The 24,958-nt window shown below is 41.9% G+C and overlaps 1 protein-coding gene and 1 pseudogene across 1 annotated transcript; one reads left to right on the top strand and one right to left on the bottom strand.

The window, feature by feature from the left end:
• Positions 1–9,914: 9,914 nt before the first annotated feature.
• On the bottom strand, positions 9,915–14,813 carry LOC121584312 (annotated as a pseudogene).
• A 618-nt stretch (positions 14,814–15,431) lies between these two features.
• Positions 15,432–18,999, top strand: LOC121584680 (natterin-3). The gene is made up of 3 exons (XM_041900718.1): positions 15,432–15,460; positions 16,456–16,570; positions 17,409–18,999. The coding sequence occupies exons 2-3, from the start codon at positions 16,456–16,458 to the stop codon at positions 18,503–18,505; spliced, it is 1,212 nt and encodes a 403-aa protein (XP_041756652.1). The 5' UTR covers positions 15,432–15,460; the 3' UTR covers positions 18,506–18,999.
• The last annotated feature ends 5,959 nt before the right edge of the window (positions 19,000–24,958 follow it).

The following is a 24,958-nucleotide window of genomic DNA, read 5'->3' as shown; positions in this document are numbered from 1 at the left end:
ACGCACACACACACACACACACACACACACACACACACACACACACACACACACACACACACACACACACACACACACACACACACACACACACACACACACACACACACACACACACACACACATCCTTCAGTCCCCTTCTCCTCCACTATCTTCCAGCTCTTTGCCTGGCTCTGAAGTCCTGTTCCCCATTGCTACCACTTTGAGTACGGCCAAGAAAAGAAGATAGTTTGAGGGAAGCGAAAAAACTGATTTTATTGCATTAATTATTCAGATGTTAAAGGAGGCTGAGATTCCACTGTATTGTACAGACAAGGCTGTGTAATATTTATTAGTGGAGATGTGGTGCGATGATGGTTGGGTTATTTTCCCTCTTTTCCTGTTCTGGTTCGTCTTCCATTGAGGTGTGTTGGTGATGTATAACTGTATAGTGTCTGAGGCCTTGGTTTCAGCAATCTGATTCAACATGATAGAACAGTGTAGGCATGCAGGGACTGCAGATACTAAAATCTGGAGAACATGGTCCCTGTCAAATAAACAAATAAAATAAATACACTGCTTTGAGGGTCAGGTGTCAGGGCAAGCAGGCAACCCATCAAGGGGTCTGTGTTCAGAAGTTCTCAGCCATTTCCAGTCAATGATGCTTTTCTACTCCTGCCCTAATGAATTCAAACCCAACATGAAATAAAAAAACGAGTCTCTTGCTGTTCACTTGACTTCCTTTCCCTCCTTTGTCCTCTCCACCTCATCTGTCTGTACTTGCCAATAGCCCTCACTGTTCTGGTGTCTATCCACCCCATATCCCTCCCTCTCTCCCCCACCCCTCTCTCTTTCCCTTTATTTGATTTGATTGGATGTCTGATACTGTTGGCTGTGCTGTTCACAGTTCAATACCACAAACATGGCTCCAGTGTTAAGTCATCTACTTAGCACTGATTCAATCGGTAATGTCGTACATTAGGACACTTGTTGTCAAGGTCACCTAACAAGTTCAGTTGACAGATACCAACCCTGTCTACTATGTGGTTCACTAACTAACCGTCTCCTCTGAATTTAGTAGATACACAGTATAGGTTTCAATGGTTGTTCACTCAACCTATAATAGGAGTCTGGAATTGCTTGTGGAATGCTTATATGAAATGTAACTTCTATACAGAGTCAATTTGACAATTTTGACTTAAGCCTTTTTTCGAAGGTTGGTAAAACTGCTTATATTATTCAATGCAAACCATCGGTGTCACTATTTCTGAATGACTCTTTCTCAAACTATAATGTTTTCTTATGATTTTCTTTCTCTGCTGTCTATGAAAATGTGAGGTTCAAAAGAGCTCCCTTCATCTGGGTTTGTGTCATTCCAAAGCTCATATTTATGCATGACTGACTTAACTTACTAAACTGGCGAAGAAAGATAGAAAGGCATGAACAAGCTGGTGAATGCTTAATGTGGCTTGGTATAATGATACCCACCAACTGTTATTGTGCATCCTGTATCTCTCATTCTGACAAGGCCCCTGTTCCAAAGCACTGCTGTGTTTGTACAAGCATGGGCTCATTAAGAGTGTAATGTAGAACATGATTTTAAACCCAACGCATCTCTGAATTCTCTTACAAGAGACAACAAGAGCAACGGGCTTGCTACAGTAGAATAGCCCACAAACACAGCTGAAAGCAGGATGCTTCACTCCATCACCTCCCTGTGCATCTGTGCTGCTGCACTTGAGGGTTATTTTCCATAATTATAGCAATAAACATTTATGCACAATCCATCATAATAGACAGAACCCTATACCGAACCCTCTCCCTGCTGCAGTGCACCCGGGGCCCATAAAACTTTCCTTTGGGTAAGGACTGCCCATCCCACCTGATCACTCATACTGAATGACTGAATGAGAGGAGCTCCTGGGACTGGCAGATTGATACAGATTGATACAGCTGCTGAGGGGTCTATCTCAAACATCAACCAGTCAGAAGACGTCATTTGAATGTTAAGGCTCTGATAGGAATTTTGCTGAAGTGGTGTACTGTGACTGTCTGAGAAAGATTGGTGTTTAAATAGTCCTATGTTTATAACCAATTAATTTTGGCATTTGGACAGAGCTGCATTTCACAGTTATTATGATGTTTTCTGACAGTTCTTCAGCACTCTTTACAGTCCATTAATAACAAGTCAAGATGAGTCCTTTTGCTTGTGGTGTCCAGCTTTGCCAAATCAGATGTTGACTAAGAAGCCCAATGCAGGCTCTAATGAATTGCAGCTTTCACATCCAGATATCCATGCATGAGGCATATGGAAAAATGACATATTGGAATATATTTAAATAAAATAGAAATATATTAAAATATATTGGGAAAATGTATTTATCAACTATATAAATAAGTAAAATACACACTCACACCTCACAACCTTCTCTACCCCGATGATAATGTTGAGTCTCTATTGACTTCTGGTACCTTAGCATTCCCAAAGTGCCATTTTGCATGTAAAAGTTGGATAATTTAGTTGTAGTTAATACATCTGCAGCTACTGAGGTATCGCCTACCTGTCACTTAAATTATGAAAAATACTCTAAATAAATGAGGTGTTTATTTCGAAAAGACACTTGAACGTAGAACATACATGCTTTCCACCAGACACTGGGAGACAAATTCACCTTTCAGCAGTACAATAACCTAAAACATAAGATTAAATATACACATGAGTTGCTTACCAAGACTAAATGTAATGTCCCTAAGTGGCCTAGTTACAGTTTTGAGTTAAATCAGCTTGAAAATCTTTTGCAAGACTTGAAAATGGCTGTCTAGCAATGATCAACAACCAACTTGACAGAGCATGAAGAATTTTTAAAAGAATAATGTGCAAATATTGTACAATCCAGGTGTGCAAAGCTCTTAGAGACTTACCCAGAACGATTCACATCTGTAAACGCTGCCAAAGGTGATTCTATTGACTCAGGGGGTTGAATACTTATCTAATCAAGATATATTACTGATTTATTTTTCATACATTTGCTACAAATGTTAGAATTCTTCTTCCACTTTGACATTACAGAGTATTTGTGTAGATCGTTGACAAAAAATGACAATTAAATCTATTTGAATCCCACTTTATAACACAACAAAATGTGGAAAAAGTAAAGGGGTGTGAAGACTTTCTGAAGGCACTATAGGTTTTTGAAGAGAGAGGTCACATTGCATGGACAACCAGACCAATTGGCCTTAGTCATATACTCCTATCTGAAACCTGCCTGGGTCGATTTTACTGGCATATTGATGTATAGATTTGGGAAATATGTCATCATGCTGCATTACATTTTAGTCATTTAGTAGACACTTTTATCCAGACCAACTTCCAGGAGTGCCTTGCTCAAGAGCACATTGACAGATTTTTCAGCTAGTCGGCTCAGAGATTCAAACCAGCGACCTTTCGGTTACTGGCCCAACGCATTTAAGCGCTAGTATACCTGCCACCAATTGTATGTTTGTTATGTACATTTTCCTGATTGACTGAATCCATACAGATGTCAACTAGTGCTGTAGAAAGTTCAATATGAGAAGTTCAGTGACCAACACTGACCTGTTGGAAGTTCTTGGATATCTTTATCTTTTTGTTAACTTCAGGGGGATAGGTGTTAGTCCATTAAAGGTCAGGCTCCTGGCTAGACAGTGACTTTAGTGTGAAGGTTTCAGTACTGTGGGTGTATAAGGCTTTAGTTGAATTCACCAAAAGTGCTGCGGGCGAGGAAATGTGATGTTAGAGGGATCCAGTGCATTAGCCTTAGTCGCGGCTCTCTACCAAACCTCATAGCTGCCCCCAAAACTCCAAACCCCAATGTTTATAAAATATATAGAGTTAGCCTCGAGTTACTGCCTCTGATGTCAGAATGCACGGGAGGCTACCACTTAGCGCCCCCTCCATGCGTCACCAATGGGTCTGGTTATGAGGATACAGAGTCTGGATTCATTCAAACATCTCTCAGCTCTTGAATATTAGAAAAACACCCTTACGTTTAGACAAAACAAAGTAAGAACCTGTCTTCTGCCTGTCTTTGGGGTTAAGTGTGGGGTGCTTTTTTCCTTCATTATTTTCGTTTGTTTCCAGTAATATTCTAGGTCTACATCTTCAGGACCACTCAACATGGTTTTCTGTTTTGGGTCAATGGTTTCAAGTCACTGACTGGAGTAAATTCAACACTGCAAGTGCACTGTCTCTGACTTCACCCTGAATGCCCCTGGAGAACTTAACTTCGAGCAGGACGATGACATTTGACCCTAACTTACTTAAAGAATACGTACTAACAAAGCAGCACTAAATACAGTGTTCATGTTGATTTGTAGTTGTGTTACTATATAATCGATGACATACTGTAAACAAGCTGGAGCAGCTACTCAGAAATGGACCAAACGCATGCTTTTGGAACACATGTACCATAACAGCCAGATGAACAAACACAGCTTTTGAATCCATGAGTTACATGCCGAGCTACATTACTCTAGTCAATCTACTATACCATCCATGTCCCAACTGATTACAAATACCCCAAACCCACTCAGAGCACATAACTAGGAACCAACAGGAGATAAATAATTAATCAAAATGTTTACGTTTGATGGTGCACTCCTCCAAGTTGTTCTACGACCCCACTTTGAGAGGAGGCTTTTTCAAAGAATTCAGGCCCGTATCCATTGAAGCACATGGGAAAGCATCCCAGGAGTAACCTTTCTTTGGAGAGGAGGAACTGGAAGGCTATTAAAGGATACAGAGCTTAAGAGCACCTGGCCTATAGTACACAGCCTCGATCACCACTACATACAGTACCAGTCAAAAGTTTGAACACACCTACTCATTCAAGGGTTTTTCTTATTTTTACTATTTTCTACATTGTAGAATAATAGTGAAGACCTCAAAACTATGAAATAACACATATGGAATCATGTAGTAACCCAAAAAGGGTTTTCACCTAGCAGCCAACCAACCTGCTTGCAACTCCAATCCCCTCAATTCATTTAATTCATTCATCCATTCATTTATTCATTAGGACTAAGTCATGTTTTGCAGAGGGGTCAAATACTTATTTCCCTCATTAAAATGCAAATCAATTTATAACATTTTTGACATGCGTTTTTCTGGATTTTGTTGTTGTTATTCTGTCTCTCATTGTTCAAATAAACCTACCATTAAAATTATAGACTGATCATTTCTCTGTCAATGGGCAAACGTACAACATCAGCAGGGGATCAAATACTTTTTTCCCTCACTGTATGTGTGTGTGCTCGTTCGCAGGTGTGTGTGTGTGTGTGTGAGAGTTTGTGTGTGTTTATGTATTGAGTGGGACCAGAGGACTTGTGTGCTGCTATAGCCCCTTGCTTTAGCTACTGTCATGCAGTTCGCTAAATATTTTCATAAAGAAACTGATAAAACACAGGTGCTAAATCAAGGTGAAAAAATATAATAAAAAATCAAGGTGACTTACAAAGATGAGGACCAAGAGCAAGAGAGGGAGTGTGGTGAAGTAGTGTCCACAACTAAAGAATCATTGTGGAATCTGAAAACACACTTATCCCAAAAGCATGATGGCCTACGTGCACATGCTAACAGAAAGGAACAAGGTGGGTAGATAACTAAGTGTGTCATTGTAGCAAAGTATGTATAAACTAAAAATCTGATCTCTTAAAGTTTCGTTCATTTTCGTTCTATTATCTATACAATGGCCATAATTGATTTTGGCCCAATAGGCCATATTCACACTTTCAAGGAGCTTTCCGTTTTGATTGGGTTATTTTGCCTAAAAACCTTTTGGCCTACATATAGAAAAATAAAAAAACAACTCTGCATCTCTGCCCAGCCTGGCAAGAGAAGGGTTGTTTAGCATCCCAAGTGGCTCTGCAAGTGTGGAGAGGATATTCTCCGCTGGCCGGCTCTCCAGGCATCATCGCATGAGCCTGAAGCCACAGACTGGCCAAACTGGTGTTTCTAAAAATGAATTCAAAGGCACTAATAAGTCATTTTTCGTTTTGAGCCCCACATTTTTTGCAAAAATGGCCTTGCCTGTTTTGCATGTTATTTTGGCATTAATACCTGTCACATATCAGTTTGCAAACAATGTAAAAAGATATATATATATATATGTATATAAATATCATTGAGTTAATAAAGCTGCATACAAACATGGTCTCTTTTTTGTTTTCTTGAGTAAGGCAGCTCCAAAATGCAGGTGTTTCAGCCTAGCTCAGTGCTTTCTGTGGTGGTGGGGCAAGCCAGCAGAAAATACAGAGCATTGCTATGTGATTGGCTCAGTGTTCTGTCACTCATGGGGACACTACGTCACTACCAAGTCTAAGGGTAGAACTTGAAAATTCAAGCCCCTTGCGTGCTGCCATAGAGTTACATTAGAAGTGCCCATCCAAGAAGGCTCAAGGTCATTGGCCACAGATAAATGATGTAAAATCACGTTATATCTACAGTAGCTTTGATTGGACTGATCATGTCAACATCATACTTTCAAAATCTTAGCTAGCAGTCATCATCATGAATCAAGTCGACAATCTACTGGCAAATCCTTTTTAATCCTTGTCATATGAAGAGAAATAATGAAGATAAATTATAGATAAAACGTATTGGTGCTCATCGGTCATTGGATATAAACATTACACAACAAGTTGGAAATCGCAAATTCAACAATGAGTGGTTTGGAAGGAATCGGTGACAGTGGCTAACTGCAAGCATTGCAAAGCAATCACTAGCCTGCTATTCAGTGGAGTGGCTGTGTGGTCCCTAATCTGGGACTAAGGGACTCTTTTCCACAGTTAAAATAATAAACATTCAACATTGGCCATGCTGTCAATGAAGCATGATTTGTGCCGCGCTCAAAACAACTGTTAACTCTGAACTGCGGAAACTTGACTTCAGTGAGTTCAAGACAACTGGGAAGTCGGGAATAAACGATCTCCGACTGGCAAAATACGTTTTGAACGGTCATCCAACTCGGAATTGTAGATCCGGCCTCTTTCTCTTTCTTTGATGACAAACTTTGCCAACGAAGGACCGCCGCGCCACCTTCCTATTCAAGTGAGCACAGCACAACAAGGTGAGTCCAAAAATGTATTGTATGCTGCTGCATAAATAATGTAATATGCCAGGGAGATATGTATACTGTAGCTAAGAAAGTAATACTAAGTGTATGTTGTGCAGTAAGATGTTAGTAGCCCATGTGCCTCACCCTAATAATTTGGTCTATTTACCCCTCTTAATTTCGCCTACTGTTCTGACTTGGTTGTGCACATGTAGCCTATAACCTGTTTTAGAGAAATGTAATCATCAAATATTGTAAGAGCTTTCATTGTCTGCTTATATGCCCCCTTTATTTATCCTACGGTTCTGACTTGGTGTACAGGGAGAACACTGTAAGAACGGCCCATGTTCTGAATTCTGTCGCTGTACATTTCAAAAGTGCCAAACAAATAGTTATATTGACTACGTCCATCCTAGCTCGCTCATTAATGTCTTCATCGAAATTACGGATTGCCTCTTATCCGCTTGTCGTCCCCTTATGCCATAGTTTGTACATCTCAATTGTCAGTAGAAACCACATTTGTTTAAGCAAGTCAGCCATATCAGCTATGTTTTTTTTAAAGGCAGTAAATGAGGCTGAATGAACTGTTTCGCTGCCAGACAAGGCTTCGCTGATAGCCAGGTGTAGCAGTGGTAAGATGTTGGGACTGCTGTTGGGACAGCTTTTTATAGGCCCTTACAGTTTGTGGGCACCATTTGTCACCGTTATAGTGCAATTAATGTATTGTTTAGTGTTGTGTTGTGTAGTGGCTTTGCTGGCATGCATCCCATTGTTTCTTTTTTGCCCCACCAAGATTTACATGCTAAAATCACCACTGCATTTAGCCTATTTGAAATGATGTTCGCTTCTTACATTCACCTTTTCATGTTTATTCAAATGCTTTTTATACAAATCAATATGGTTTGGTTTCAATACTTAAAAACCAATTGGTAGGTCCAGGTAGTCACAAAAATAGATGGGTGTTGGTTAAATTGTGATTTTAATGAATGGAGCAAACTGGAGCACTGCTCCGTGAGCCATGAGAGGGATTTCCAACCGCTCAACTCTGCTCACATACTTTGAGTGGGACACAGAGGGTGGTGTTGAGTGTGTGCAGTTTGCTTTCTGGTTACACAACTGTGATCCTTACTGACTACACAGTCAATCAAGACACACACACACATACACACACACACACACAGGTACACAGGTACACACACACACACCCTTCATTCTTGCAGTACTGTGTAAGGGTTGGTGTGAAGTGTGACCCAGGTGCGGTGCAGGATAGACAGTAGGCAGTAGGCAGAGATGGTGAAACAAGGATCTTTACTGGTGGTCCCAAAACCAGGATACAAAATAACAGACTTATAATAAAGGAGGAGCAAATTGGTCTCCAAAAACAGGCTGACAGCAAACATATGAAATCTACGACTGAAAACAACAATGAAACAGGGAGAAAACTTCTCAAGTACCTGTACATACGTCTCGTGATCAGACACTGATTAGTACTGTTTGGCATCAAAAACTAGCAGAGAAAACAGAGCAAGGGAACACAGGGAAGTGAGGGCATAAATACACAGGTGAACAGGTAGACACAGGTGACACCAATAGGATAATGATTAGTCCAGACTGTGAGTGAGGAGGTGCTTTAGATTGTCGGAGGATGACACCTAGTGGGTCGCTCCGGAACTGTGACCCCCTCCTGTAACAGTAATGGAGTGAGAATGGGGACCATCTTCAAGCTAAGTGAAATCCATGGGCACTTGGATCATTCAGAGCTACTGTTAGGGTTTCATTAAAACTAGCATGGCTTTATAAGTTATACAGTAATGAAGAAGTCTCATTAAAACTAGCATGGCTTTATAAGTTATACAGTAATGAAGAAGTCTCATTAAAACTAACATTCCTTTATAAGTTATACAGTAATGAAGAAGTCTCATGAAAACTAGCAGGGCTTTATAAGTTATACAGTAATGAAGAAGTCTCATTAAAACTAACATTCCTTTATAAGTTATACAGTAATGAAGAAGTCTCATTAAAACTAGCAGGGCTTTATAAGTTATACAGTAATGAAGAAGTCTCATTAAAATTAGCATGGCTTTATAAATTATACAGTAATGAAGAAGTCTCATTAAAACTAACATGGATTTATAAGTTATGAAGTAATGAAGAAGTCTAAAGAAGCCCTCTGCCTTGTCCCTGCCACCCTGCACACAAGTATATGGTCATCCAGCTGGAAGTGTTCACTCACCCATATTGGAGCCTTATCTGGCCTATCAGACCACACTACTAGTTGATGGACAGAGATTCACATAGAAAACATAAAGAGTGTTAGAGCAAGACTGGAGTCAATTCCAAAACAACTGAGTTCTTTGAGAAATTCTCTAATTTACATTCTGATCTTTTTATTCTAGAAAATACTAGAAGTATCCATTTCAAAAGGATTGAGAGTGTCCTATTATCAGGAATCATCTCAAATCTATAGTTCTGAGTTACTGTGGTAGCGTTATATCATACAAGCAGCTCACATCCGATTCACAGCATCATTCCCATTCCAACGGCTGCATAGACCAGCCCCAGCCCCCCCGACACAATCGATGAGGGGAGAGGATACAGAGTGATACAGAGCACACCTTGGCCATTATTCCACATGAGGGAGAATTACTGGAGCGTCTCATCTCAGCCATGAGAGAGAGAGGGAGAACAGAGGGCATGGGACATCTTTTATTTATCTCACTGGTAAGTGCAGTCACAGTGGAGGGAGGAGGCAGCAGGTCCCCTCCTCTAGATTAGAGGTTTTATACTGAGAGACTGGCCGCCACATTAATGACATCACAGTCCTCTCTACTGTACAGACCATCTCTAAGAAAGATAGCCGTCAATAACTGTCAATAGCAACACTGGGATGGGGGCAGCTGAATACACAGCTTTCATGTAGAACCCTGATCCACCTCTCTTCTCAGACACAGCATGGGGTCGCAGTAAGCAGTAACTGCTTATTGATACTGTAATAGAACAAGCGAAGACAGTCAGGTCTCTTTGGAGAGGATGCACACACACACACTTCCAAGCACACGCACACACACACACACACACAAGCACACACACACACACTTTCAAGCACACACGCACACACGCATGCGCACGCACGCACATGCCCACATACACACACACACACACACACACACACACATACACTTCCAAGCACGCACGCACACACACACACACACACACACACACACACACACACACACACACACACACACACACACACACACACACACACACACAAACACACACACACACACACACACACAGGTCTACTCCTGTTCTCTGAACGCCATTATCTGTTGCTGCCCCCTACTGTTCTATTATAGTAATGGCAATGGAGGCAAAATTATGATCTGTTATGAGACACTTTCCAAATGCGTTTTTTTTCAATCACTTTGGCACATTTTTCAGATGTGGTATATTTTCTAAACTCTAATTACAAAACTCTAAACTGATAACACTTGTAATGCCCCCTATCTTATGTTCAGAAAATTTGATTGTGCAAAAAACGTTTTATTCATATGTTATTCATTCATTCACCATTTAATCCAATAGCAAAAAATACAAGATACACATTTCAAAACTGTTCTTTTTGAAGTGCTGAATAGAAAGAATAATAGATGGTAATATAATTTTCCATACAGTATTTGACTATAACTTGGCAATTTATTTTATATAATTTCTAGCCAATGGCAGATTGTGAGCATGTTGAGAAATACTGTATGTCAGTCTTACAGTTTCATAATCCTCATATAGTACACACTTAGGACAAATCATCAGAAATAGGAGTATTGTAGAGCAGTTGGCTACTGTAAAAACGTAGCACGGTAAAGTATGCCATTTCTGCCCATGCAACATTGTGCAAGATCACCTTTTTTTAAGTGACTTGTCAACTGATACAGTATCTATTGTCTTTCTGCTTGAAATTCATCTGCTTACAGTGTATCAATGAAATTCAGATGAGTGGAATATATTGTTATATACAACCCATGTATTTCAGCAGTGCATTGGACACTACACTATAATGCCAAATAGTAGCACAAAGCACAAATACTATTTCCACTTTGTCCTATAGAAGCACACTGGCTGATGGAGAATGATGTAGTATTTACAGCCACATCCATATATGATTGTTTTTACCTTCCAACATAAATTGATGTCAAATTAATACATTTATGAGGTGCAAATATAGAAATGTACAGTGTTCAGCAGTTATCTAACTATATATGTTAACTAGGCACTACATAATTTTGGTTCAGTAGTTATCAGTTTTGAGCAGTTTGATTAAGTGATAGTTGATTGTGTTGTTAACAAATGACAAGAAAATCATATCAAAAGTAAAGTGAACATTGCATTTTGAAAAGCTGATACTTAGATTGAATATGTATCCAAATCGAATGAGTGATTTGGTGCAGTGAACAAGTGTGAATTTGTTGGTTGTACTCAGTCAATTGAAAATGTGCTTAGTTTTGAAACAAGCCATTTTGATGATTTATTTAGATTTTTGTTCTTAGAGTTGTGAAAATGTACCACATACTTGTGTAAAATGTGCTATTTGTGTCACATTAATCAGTGTTGGTATAACCTAGGGCAGGGTTCTTCAATTCCGGTCCTGGAGGGCCGAAACACTTCTGTTTTTTATTTCTACCTGGTAGTTAATTGCACTCACCTGGTGTCCCAGGTCTGAATTAGCCCCTGATTAGAAGGAGAGGATGAAAAACAGAGGTGTTTCGGCCCTCCAGGACCGGAATTGAAGAACCCTGACCTAGGGAGTACTGGATAATATTGATTGTGACATATACAGTAGACTGTATACTTATGAGTGTAGATGTATGTAGATTTAAATTTAGAGTTAGTTTGGATGATATTAGGCTTGGCGTCTACGACAGGCTCACAGCGGTCCACCATGGCCTGGATCTCTCCGATCTGAACCCCATCGTACACCCCAGAGATAGAGGTCCACTGGGTCTCTCCGTTGCCGTATGTATGGCTCAGCCTGGCTGTGAAGGGGATGTCTGCAGTGATCTTGCGGCCCTCCATGAGCACGGTACAGGAGTGGTTGGGTGGCTCCTTGAGCTCCACAGACAGAGTGGCTGAGGGCCTCCACCATGGTGGTGCCGCTGTTGAACTGTAGGGTCTTCTCCCCACTGAACTCCACCCCTCCGGAGCTAATCAGGGGGATCTTGGCTGTGATGCCGGCGGTGATGCCCAGCATAGTGGTATGTCTGATGTTCCAGGTGCTCTCCACCTCTGACATTTTGGAGATGGTCACTGTCTTCACAACAGTTTGGCACTCGTTGTTGGTGACACTGGAGAGGCGCATGGTCTCGGGGGGGTAGTGGAATATTTCCACCTCATCGATGCCGTACTTGACGTGGGAGATGTGCTGGCTGTAGTCGTCCCTGTTGATGGTCAGGACCTGGTAGCTCTTGTACCAGTACTCATCACCCTCCCAGGGCAGGAAGAAGGCCTTGAACTGAGGGACCACCTTCCCCAAGCCGTACTTGTTCTTCCCCACGTAGATGTCCACTCCGGAGCACGTTCTGACTGAGTCTTTGGGCACCGAGCGAGTCCTCTTTCCACTCCACAAACTCAAAGTTGTCACTGTTGGTCAGGATCTCGAACTCTGGGGTGTAGTACTTTCTGTCACCGTATGGGTATTGGCAGTAAGGCCCCTTGATAGGAGTGTAGAAGCCGGCTTCGCAGTTGTATTTGCAGATATAGTCTGTGCATTCTGTGTAGCCGTTGTAGATGCCCTCAGCTGCAGTGGGGAGAGAACCATTCCAGCTCAGCCACTGCAGGTTGACATTGTCCCCGAACATGAATGGAGCAGACTTCTGTTCGTCCTCAAACTCAGGAGGGGTCAGTGGGCCCTGGACTGGACCTATACTGTCCAGTGGGGGGACCCTACCTTCCAGTACTGGGTTCAAGAGGGACACTAGAAGACAGAATAATACAGTGTCTCAATATGCACCTATTCTTGTTTTTTTACATTTAAATTCTTTTAGCAGATGCTCTTATCCAGAACGACTTACAGGAGCAATTAGGGTTAAGTGCCTTGCTCAAGGGCACATCCACAGATTTTTCACCTAGTCGGCTCGGGGGATTAGAACCAGCGACCTTCCGGTTACTGGCACAACGCTCTTAACCACTAAGCTACCTGCCGCCCCAGGTTGTTGTGATGAAACAACTGACATTGAATGACCTTTTGAATGTTTTCTGTTCTCCTTTCTAAGAGGTCAAAGGCAGGGATTGACTGAACAAAAGGAGTATATCAAATTAGAGAAGTATACAAATGTATTTTAATTGACCCTTCCTTCTCAGGGAGCTCTTCCTCACTATGTCCCGGACTATAGTTATAACTATAGTGTTACACAAATTCACATTAAATCAACATGACATTGCAGTCAAGCCCCAGTTCCTCATTGTTTCTGCCAGTTTTGATGTAGGCTCCATTGAACAGCAACATACTGTATAATTTCAGATTCTGAAATAGTGCCCTAAATGCACACATAGATGAGCCAATGCACGCACCCTTACAGTGTTCCCCTCGTGAGCAGTGAACCTGTTGGTTCTCCGGGCTTATATAGCTCCTTTATGACACTCTTATATTACAACACTCCTCTAACGCTCTCAGAGCTGTCATGGACTGGCATGGTAGAAGAAAGAGGAGGAATGTGGATAAGATGTCACTTACACTTCTTTACATTCTTATTATTGTTTCATTATTATAATCATCTGAAATGTAAGCCAGTCTTTCTCTCTCTTGTATTCGTTCTCTCTCTGTGTCTCTCTCTCTCTGTCTCTCTCCCTTTGTCTCTCTGACTCTCTCGTCCTTGACAGTCAGCATCACACTATGACAAAATAATGCACGTTGGACATAGTTCAGATACTTTACAGTCTTTTTGTAGAAGCTTTGAAAGAAAAATTGCCCTGTCATCTCATTCATCCCATCCTCTTACCAGAAGATACATTGAAGATAAGATGAGGATTATTAACCTGATTAAGCAAACAGAGTGATAACAGAGATAAAAAGCTTCTAGAACAGAGCGGACTGTCCTGAAATATCAGACAGCCTTAACTCAGTGACCTTACCTTTCCTCAAAAGTTGGCTCCTGTCCTGTCAAATGATACACAGACACAGCACAAACATGGCCTTTCCTTCATTTGATTAGGAAGCACAATTTAGTTGTGAGCATAATAACATGATTTAATTCAATAGATCTTTATTGTCCCAGAAGAGCAATTCATGTGTAATTGATATACAGTTAAATGGGTCAACAAGTGGGGTGATAATGAATGATCAAAGACAGATTCTATCAGTGTAAAGACCTTTACACTGTCTGTCCTATTTCATTATCTGCAGAGGAACATTGAGTCTTTTCAATCTACCATGATAAAGGAATTGATAATAGCTATCTGTTCAAGGACATAGAGATGGCCTTGACACTTGTGATCATCAGTAGATTTTGTCAGTCAGAACAATTCCATGTTTTTGGCCTTCATCCTGACAGGGACAACAATATTATCTCTGTGTTGCTGCGAGTTAATAGTTATTGTGATAATGGTGATAGTCTCTGAAATAATCGATAACGGGGGACTCTAAAGGATATTACCACATTGTTCTTTGTCTTTGCTTACCAAGAACAACCTCACTTGCATCACAATACCAAAGCCTTTCTTATGCAATGAGTTTTTGTTCTTTGACATTGTACGTGATTCCAGGTAGATCATGTCCAGTGATATAAAAGCTCATATTTACTGCTGTAATGGGGTAGAAAGGTATCATCTCAACCTATGATTATGTAAATGAACACACTGAGCCCAGTGCATTACTTACACAACCACTGCAAGAGCACCAAAACTACATGGTCAAATTATCATCATCGGCAATCACTCGAGTTGAGTATGATTGTCCTCAATGGGGTCTTCTATTTGTGGGTATTCAGATGGCTGTAGAGGCCGATCCGGGAGACACATATTTTGGTGCAGTGTGGACAGGGGTGAGTGGTGGTTGGGCCTTCCTGGTGTTGTCTCTCCTTGTGTAGCTGCCCCTTGTCCTCTGTGGCAAGGTGTTGACCAGCTCCCTCTTGAATGTTTTTTTCTCTAGTTGTATCTGTTTAGTGCAGTGTCCTTCACTTTACTTTTTTAATCACTAAAACAATAAGCACTGTACACCAAAAGTAATGGGGAGGAAGCAGCAGCAGGGGACTCTTATTCAGTAAGAGTACTAGGCCAATGGGCATGGGGCCACTCACTGTAGCGCTGGCTGCTTTATTGGGGGCAATTATCCTGCAGGAAGGTTTAAAACGCTGCAGGGGCTGCAGATCACGCCACTGGAGGTGGAACCTGTCAAGGTAAAACAGCTTCTTTACATCAACCTATGTGTATAAAATGTTATATTACTGTTAGCTCTGTGCTGAATACTAATATCATGATTTACTGTATTGTGCATCTGATTCATGGAACATAAAACAATCCATCTCATTTCGAATGTTAGATTTTTTACTAAGCTGGAGAGGCAGTTTTTTTGTGATTTCAGAACTCTTTAGTAAATGATAGGCAAGCCCTACAAATGGTCATCTTAATGTATTCAGTCCATCAGCAATACTCCAGCCACCCTAGTCTCCAGCCACCCTAGTCATAGACTGTTCTCTCTGCTACCGCACGGCAAGCGGTACCGGAGTGCCAAGTCTAGGTCCAAAAGACTTCTCAACAGCTTCTACCCCCAAGCCATAAGACTCCTGAACAGCTAATCATGGCTACCCGGACTATTTGCACTGCCCCCCCCACCCCATCCTTTTTACGCTGCTGCTACTCTGTTAATTATTTATGCATAGTCACTTTAACTCTACCCACATGTACATATTACTTCAACTACCTCAACTAGCCGGTGCCCCCGCACATTGACTCTGCAACGGTACCCCCCTGCATATATAGCCTCCCTACTGTCACTTTATTTTACTTCTGCTATTTTTTCTCTCAACACTTTTTTTGTTGTTGTTTTATTTTTACTTTTTTTGTAAAAAATAAATGCACTGTTGGTTAAGGGCTGTAAGTAAGCATTTCACTGTGATGTCTGCACCTGTTGTATTCGGCACATGTGACCAATACAATTTGATTTGATTTGATTTGATATGCAAGGAAGTGTCTGAAATACTGTAGATGGGGAACGCATGGGTATCTATGTGGTTATGCCAGCAACAAGGAACACTGACCATTTTCCAGATTGAAGGTGGTGAATCTAAAAAATGCACAGTGTAGCACTCTGCTAATGTCAGTTCAGATAGGTAAGCTGATGTGTGTGTGTGTGTGTGTGTGTGTGTGTGTGTGTGTGTTTGTGTGTTCCTAGATGAGGCTGACTTTCCTGGTCGTTCTGGGAGTGCTGCAACTCTGCAGGCCAGTCTTCCTCTCAGACCCCCTGCTCTACACCTCTCAGCTGGAGGAGGGGCAGGATGCACCTAGCAGTGAGTCTGATTATATTACACCAGAGGAGGCTGGTGGGAGGAGCTATTCCATTCCAGACATTACAATGAGCTCGTCCTCCTATAGCGCCTCCTACCAGCCTCCCCTGTATTACAGCCTATTACACAAACACGTTGATCAAAAACCTTCAACTGGGTCTCATAGTGTAAAAATGTTGTCTGAATATTCTCTACCAAACTAAAAAATTGTATTTATTTTATTTATTTAACCTTTATTTTATCAGGGAGTCATAATGAGACCAAGGTCTCTTTTACAGCTGAACCCTGAATTACAGAAATGACAGAAAATACATGCATCAATATAAATACAAAATGCAAGCAGAAAGAACAACATTGTCATAAAAAAACACACATTCATCAGTAATAAGGTCTTCAATCAGCTTTCTGAATTGCCCTAGAGGCACCAAAACATAAAATTTAAGAAAATGTTGAAGATTGTTCCACAAATAAGGTGCAAGAAAACTAAAAGCTGATTTACCTAACTCAGTAGAGACCAAAGGAATTTCCAGAGTTAACCATCCCTGAGACCCGGTGTGGTAACTCGTATGTCTAACGTTTAGTAAAGATGTTAGGTACAGTAGGACTTTTTGTAAAAAGGCTTTATAAATGAAAACATAGAAATGTATCAACCTGCGTGACATCAAAGAGGGCCAACCAACTTTCTGGTAGAGAATGCAGTGATGAGTACTAAAATTGTTGCTCGTAATATTCTTCTTAACTAACTCATAATGAGTGAATGAAGCCAAAGAGGTTAGATTTCAACTCCACAAAAGATACTCCATTGCAACCTATGACCTTTGCTTTCTGTACTCCATCACAGAGCCCTGGCTCAACCCTCTGCTGGAAGATGTGGTCCCTGATCTGGACATCCACAGTCCATCCACACTGACAGAGACCTCAGATCTAGAGCCCCAGTTCCCAGACTCCCTGTTTATGTATGGGGAGAACGCCAACCTTAAATGGGTAAAATGGGAACAGTCCCTCCCTAATGGTGCTGTGGGCATCTACAACGGTTACACCGAACGACATGACTACATCTGCAAAGTCAACTGCGAAGCCGGCTTCTACACCGCAAGCAAAGGCAGTTTCTGCCAGTACCCCTATGCTGACAAGGAGCATTCATCCTCCAAGTTCGAAGTCCTGGTCAATGTGGACAACTTTGAGTTTGTGGAGTGGATCGAGGAGGAATATGGTGCTGTCCCCCAACATTCTGTCAAGACCTGCCAAGGCGTTGAGATATACGTCGGCAAGAACAAATACGGTCTGGGAAAGGTTGTGACCCAACATAAAGCCTTCTTCTTGCCTTGGGAGGGCGATGAGTACTGGTACAAGAGGTACCAGGTCCTGGCCATCAACAGGGACGCCTACAGCCAGCACATCTCTCACGTGGAGTATGCCATCGACCAGATCGAGCTGTTCAACCACCCTCCTGAGACCATGCAGTTTGTCAGGGTCACCAACCTGGAGTGCAGCAGTGTGGAGAAGAAGGTCTTGCTGGAGAAGACCAGCACTGTGGAGAAGACCTGGGACATTGGCAGGGAGAGCCGCAACAGCTCCACCACCATGACGGCCAAGGTGCCCATTATCAGCCCAGGCACCGTGGACTTCACCAAGGAGCAGACGGTGAGCTTCTCAGAGGGAACCACCATGGTGGAGTCTATCAGCCACTCCATCTCTGTGGAGCTGCTGGTCCCTCCCAACCACTCCTGTGCCGTGCGGATGGAGGGCAGGAAGATGACCGCCGACATCCCCTTCACGGGTAGGCTGAGCCGGACCTACCATAACGGAGACACCCACTGGACCACCATCATAGGCACTTATGATGGTGTGAGGGTGGGGGAGATCAATGCTGTGGTGGAGAGATGCCAGCCTGTCCCTGATGCCATACCCTGCTACCCCATTGAGACAGACTACTGAGACAGAAGAACTCTAGATGTGAGAACTTTAAACTCCAATGTGCCCGTGGTATATCCCTCCAGACACAACGTGAACAAATTATAACCCTTGTGTCACAATACCTTTTCATCAATAAACTGATATAACTCCATATTCAGATAAAAGAGCCAGTCAATTTAGTTTTGTGATCAAGAAAAGCATTTTTTCCCAGTGTAACTATTTTCCAGACAAAAAATATGATCTTGGTGCAACATTTTGTGTAACTTTTCTTGATTTACCTCATGTACTCCTGTAGGCTACATGCACATATAGTCGTATCATCATCATCATAATTTGTTTTAATGGCCTATAAGTGAAATATCATTTCAGCACAAAGTTACACAAGGCTGAAAGGTAAAAAATCACTATATTACACTGTGCGTTTGCTATGAGTGTGTAGGCATGTATAAGTGCATTTATAAACCTCCTAGCTAGGTGGCGGTACGATTAAAAATACCAGACGTTGGTCACAATGAGCCCTCTCACTTCTCTGGCCACCAATCTCTTTGACTAATGTTTGAAGTTGCACGGCAGGTCTAGTTCAGTAACAGAACTACTCTTTTCCAACGTTTCTTCTTTTGTGTTCACAATTGTATTGATAAATTCGAAATGTCAACGCTATAAACATTTAAAATAGGTTTGTTTATAAATTAAGTGAAATGTCAGGAGTACATTATTGAATCCGAGATATTGATGGTCACAGACAGTAGCATATTGACACAACAAGATTAAAGTGTTTATGACATTGGCTCTTCTGCAGTCATGAGAAACGTCACTGTTGCTGGTAAACTTTGGTATTGTGTGTCACCATTTTTCAAAACGCTGTTGAAATTTGTCACAATGAGACGACTTTTATCGAAAATGATAAACCGAGCGTTGCTGACTGAAGCCTTTCCACCAATAATGGACAGTGAAGCAGGAGTCCACACAAATGCTCGTCGGAGGCTGGTAAGTGAATTATTCAAGAAAGACTGCTGCACAGATGTCTTCTGGTCTAGTGCACTGCAGCCACTTGTCTTGCTCACAGAGTTTGATACGTAATAATCGTAGGTCTACCTCTTGTTGCAATGTTGCTGTTGGCATAGCAGCCCATCCCTACAATGTAATAATGTTGTAGGCGACAATGTAATACCACAGCGGACAGTGTGTCAACAGGGCGCATCGGATGCTGTACATGATGTTGTTCACAGTAGCCTACAATTTAGCAAACATCGCATTATTAACTGTTTATAAGTATTTGCTAATATTATAATTACAATTTATCTAAATGGAATTTAAATGTAGTGGCTTACCTAGTCAAAAGTTCCACAATAAGACACATTTAAAAGTAAATGTAATGTAGGAGTGCTACATTAAATGTACTTTCACATTTGTCTTACTGTGTTTGGTAGCCTGAGAGCACTCTATGTTTTAATGTTATAATACAAAAACGTTGCTCCTGGTTGTTATTGACTTGTCTGTCAATGAGTAGTCTAAGTCTACAGCTATATTCTCAAATTGATTAGCCTACCCCCTAGTTAACCAACAACTGCCTAAAAGTTAAACGAATTCTTAAAGGGAAATTTCCCAATATTTCTGCTTCATATTCACCATCTCCAGCACCACCGCAACATCAACATATGTGAAAATTGCACGTTTCTATGTTTTGTAGTAAAAAAGATAGACATCATCGGTGTGCATCTTGTAAACTTAACCAATTATGAGTAGGCATTGCCTACTAATTGTCTACTAATTGGTTGATGTCATTGGAAACGCTAATCTTCCTTTTACTACAAAACATAGAAACCCACAATTTTTACATACAGTACCAGTCAAAAGGACACACCTACTCATTCAAGGGTTTTTCTTTATTTTTACTATTTTCTACATTGTAGAATAATAGTGAAGACATCAAAACTATGGAATAACACATATGGAATCATGTAGTAACCAAAAAGGTGTTAAACAAATCAAAATATATTTTATATTTGAGATTCTTCAAAGTAGCCACCCTTTGCCTTGATGACAGCTTTGCACACGCTTGGCATTCACTCAACCAGCTTCATGAGGAATGCTTTTCCAACAGTCTTGAAGGAGTTCCCATATATGCTGAGCACTTGTTGGCTGCTTTTCCTTCACTCTGCGGTCCAACTCATCCCAAACCATCTCAATTGGGTTGAGGTCGGGGGATTGTGGAGGCCAGGTCATCTGATGCAGCACTCCATCACGCTCCTTGGTCAAATAGCCCGTACAAATCAAATCAAATCAAATTTTATTTGCCACATGCGCCGAATACAACAGGTGTAGACATTACAGTGAAATGCTTACTTACAAGCCCTTAACCAACAATGCATTTTTTAAAGTGTTAAGTAAAAAAAATAAAAGCAAATAACTAAAGAGCAGCAGTAAAATAAAATAAAATAACAGTAGGGAGGCTATATACAGGGGGGTACCGGTGCAGAGTCAATGTGCAGGGGCACCGGCTAGTCGAGGTAATTGAGGTAATATGTACATGTGGGTAGAGTTAAAGTGACTATGCATAAATAATAAACAGAGTAGCAGCAGCGTAAAAGATGGGGGTGGGGGGGCAGTGCAAATACATTTTTTACATTTTAGTCACTTATCCATAGCGACTTACAGTTAGTGACTGCATACATTTTTTTCTTCCCATACTGGCCCCCCGTGGGAAACGAACCCACAACCCTGGCGTTGCAAGCGCCATGCTCTACCAACTGAGCTACACAGGGCAAATAGTCCGGGTAGCAATGATTAGCTCTTCAGGAGTCTTATGGCTTGGGGGTAGAAGCTGTTGAGAAGCCTTTTGGACCTAGACTTGGCGCTCTGGTACCGCTTGCCGTGCGGCAGCAGTGAGAACAGTCTATGACTAGGGTGGCTGGAGTCTTTGACAATTTTGAGGGCCTTCCTCTGACACCACCTGGTATAGAGGTCCTGGATGGCAGGAAGCTTGGCCCCAGTGATGTACTGGGCTGTACGCACTACCCTCTGTAGTGCCTTGCGGTCGGAGGCCGAGCAGTTGCCATACCAGGCGGTGATGCAACTAGTCAGGATGCTCTCGATGGTGCAGCTGTATAACTTTTTGAGGATCTGAGGACCCATGCCAAATCTTTTCAGTCTCCTGAGGGGGCATAGGCTTTGTCGTGCCCTCTTCACGACTGTCTTGGTGTGTTTGGACCATGATAGTTTGTTGGTGATATGCACACCAAGGAACTTGAAGCTCTCAACCTGTTCCACTACAGCCCCGACGATGAGAATGGGGGCGTGCTCAGTCCTCTTTTTTTTCCTGTAGTCCACAATCATCTCCTTTGTCTTGATCACGTTGAGGGAGAGGTTGTTATCCTGGCACCACACGGCCAGGTCTCGGACCTCCTCCCTATAGGCTGTCTCATCATTGTCGGTGATCAGGCCTACCACTGTTGTGTCGTCAGCAAACTTTTAATGATGGTGTTGGAGTCGTGCCTGGCCATGCAGTCATGGGTGAACAGGGAGTACAGGAGGGGACTGAGCACGCACCCCTGAGGGGCCCCCGTGTTGAGGATCAGCGTAGCAGATGTTACCACCTGGGGGCAGCCCATCAGGAAGTCCAGGATCCAGTTGCAGAGGGAGGTGTTTAGTCCCAGGACCCTTAGCTTAGTGATGAGCTTTGAGGGCACTATGGTGTTGAACGCTGAGCTGTAGTCAATGAACAGCATTCTCACGTAGGTGTTCCTCTTGTCCAGGTGGGAAAGGGCAGTGTGGAGTGGAATAGAGATTGCATCATCTGTGGATCTGTTGTGGTGGTATGCAAATTAGAGTGGGTCTAGGGTTTCTGGGATAATGGTGTTGATGTGAGCCATGACCAGCCTTTCAAAGCACTTCATGGCTACAGACGTGAGTGCTACGGGTCGGTAGTCATTTAGGCACGTTATCTTAGTGTCCTTTGGCACAGGGACTATGGTGGTCTGCTTGAAACATGATGGTATTACAGACTCAGTCAGGGACATGTTGAAAATGTCAGTGAAAACACTTGCCAGTTGGTCAGCACATGCTCTGAGTACACGTCCTGGTAATCCGTCTGGCCCAGCGGCCTTGTGAATGTTGACCTGCTTAAAAGTCTTACTTACATCGGCTACGGAGAGCGTGATCACATAGTCATCCGGAACAGCTGGTGCTCTCATGCATGCTTCAGTGTTGTATGCCTCGAAGCGAGCATACAAGTGATTTAGCTCGTCTGGTAGTCTTGTGTCACTGGGCAGCTCGCGGCTGTGCTTCCTTTTGTAGTCTGTAATAGTTTTCAAGCCCTGCCACATCCGACGAATGTCAGAGACGGGGTAGTACGATTCAATCTTAGTCCGGTATTGACTCTTTGCCTGTTTGATGGTTTGTCGGAAATGTTCCGTATTGACTGACCTTCATGTCTTAAAGTAATGATGGGCTGTCGTTTCTCTTTGCTTATTTGAGCTGTTCTTGCCATAATATGGACTTGGTCTATTACCAAATAGGGCTATCTTCTGTATACCACCCCTACCTTGTCACAACAAAAATGATTGGCTCAAACGCATTAAGAAGGAAAGAAATTTCACAAATTAACTTTTAACATGGCACACCTGTTAATTGAAATGCATTACAAGTGACTACCTCATGAAGCTGGTTGAGAGAATGCCAAGAGTGTGCAAAGCTGTCATCAAGGCAAAGGGTGGCTACTTTGAAGAATCTCAAATAAAAATAACACTTTTTTAGTTACTACATGATTCCATATGTGTTATCTCATAGTTTTGATCTTCACTATTATTCTACAATGTAGAAAATAGTACAAATAAAGAAAAACCCTGGTGTCCAAGCTTTTGACTGGTACTGTATGTTGATGTTGGGGTGGTGCTGGAGATAATGAATATGAAGTTGAACCTTTTGAAATTTCCTTTTAACCGTTTAATAATGAAAAGAGAATGTCTTCAAATTTAGACTTTTGCCCAGTGAGGTTAAGCAGGGAGCTAATGGCAAGTAAGGGACCTAACGGCTCCTCCTACGCCTAATGGCTTAAGTGGCTCTATGCCTCCTGCGGGCTGGGCGAGAGGTTGATCTGCATCTTCTGCCCACTGAGCACAGACTAGTTGAATCAACGTTGTTTCCACGTAATTTCAATGAAATTATGGTCCAGAGCCTGCTGGTTTTCTGTTCTACTTGATCATTAATTGCTCCCACCTGGTGTCCCAGGTCTAGATCCTGATTAGAGGGGAACAATGAAAAAAGCATTGGAACTGGCTTCCAGGTCCAGAGTTGAGTTTGAGGGAACTAGGCTATATTTTGTAATGACTAGTACTAGTTAATAAAGCCCTGAGTAATTTTTTTTCTATCAGGGTTTATTGGGTTGGCCAAAGAAACAGAACACTATTTACATTTAAAAATAAATAGATCACTATTGCATCATGTCAGTGCCATTATGACATAATTTTTGGTCCCCAGGCAATGCCTATAAAAGCGCGGGTCTAGCCGCTCAGTGGGTGTAACAATAATCATGGCCAGACGATCCACCTCTCGCCCAGTCCGCAGGAGGCGTAGAGCCACTCGGGCTGTGAGGTGCAGTAGGTGCGTTGGCAGGAGGAGACGTTAGGTACCTTAACAAAATGTGCACCCAGGGGGGGCCCCAGGACTGAGTTTGGGAAACCCTGCCTTAGCCAACTAGCCATCACCTACCTAGGTACAGTGCTGTGATTTTCTCTATTTTTGCATATTTTTTATACTGAATGTTATCAGATCTTCAACCAAAACCTAATATTAGATAAAGAGAACCTGTTTACAAATAACAACAACAGAAAATCTACTTATTGATTTAATTAACAACCAAATGCTTCCTGTAGTTGTTGATCAGTCTCACGTTGCTGTGAAGGAATTTTGGCCCACTCTTCCATGCAGAACTGCTTTAACTCTACAGGAAGCGTTTGGTTGGAGTCATTGCAGCTAAAGGTGGGACATCCAGTTATTAAGTGTAAGGGGGCAATTAATTTTTCACACAGGGGCATTGGATGTTGCATTACTTTGTTTATGAAATAAATGATATAAGTATGGAATTGTTGTTATTTATTCACTCAGGTTACCTTTATCTAATATTAGGTTTTGGTTGAAGATCTGATAACAGCATAAAAAATATGCAAAAGTAGAGAAAAAACAGGTCAAATACTATTTCACAGCACTGTAAGTGTCCTTTGGGCTGCAAAGATCACTGGGGAAGGATTTCTAAATAAAAATGAGGGCTTTTAACTAACTTTGATGACTTTGTCTTTTTATTAACAGATGGTTAAGAGTTTGTTTTAAGTGTACGAGTTATGTTAATTAGTGTTATCTAGGCTTGCAGCGGGATACCAATCAGTCTGAGTTTGTTTTAGGCTGACGAGTTACAGGTAACTGCCAAAATAATGGAAACACTTGAGTAAATGAGGGATACAAAGTACACTACATGGC

Source organism: Coregonus clupeaformis, chromosome 16, assembly GCF_020615455.1.
Source record: "Coregonus clupeaformis isolate EN_2021a chromosome 16, ASM2061545v1, whole genome shotgun sequence".
Lineage (NCBI taxonomy): Eukaryota > Metazoa > Chordata > Actinopteri > Salmoniformes > Salmonidae > Coregonus > Coregonus clupeaformis.
This window is presented reverse-complemented; position numbering and strand designations above follow the sequence as displayed.

What these genes read in the sequence shown, in the direction of transcription:
- LOC121584680 (XM_041900718.1), top strand. Translation starts at nt 16,456, where the DNA reads ATGAGGCTGACTTTCCTGGTCGTTCTGGGAGTGCTGCAACTCTGCAGG. An exon ending in GGGGCAGGATGCACCTAGCA is followed by an intron (nt 16,571 to 17,408) that starts GTGAGTCTGATT and finishes ACTCCATCACAG; the next exon opens with AGCCCTGGCTCAACCCTCTG.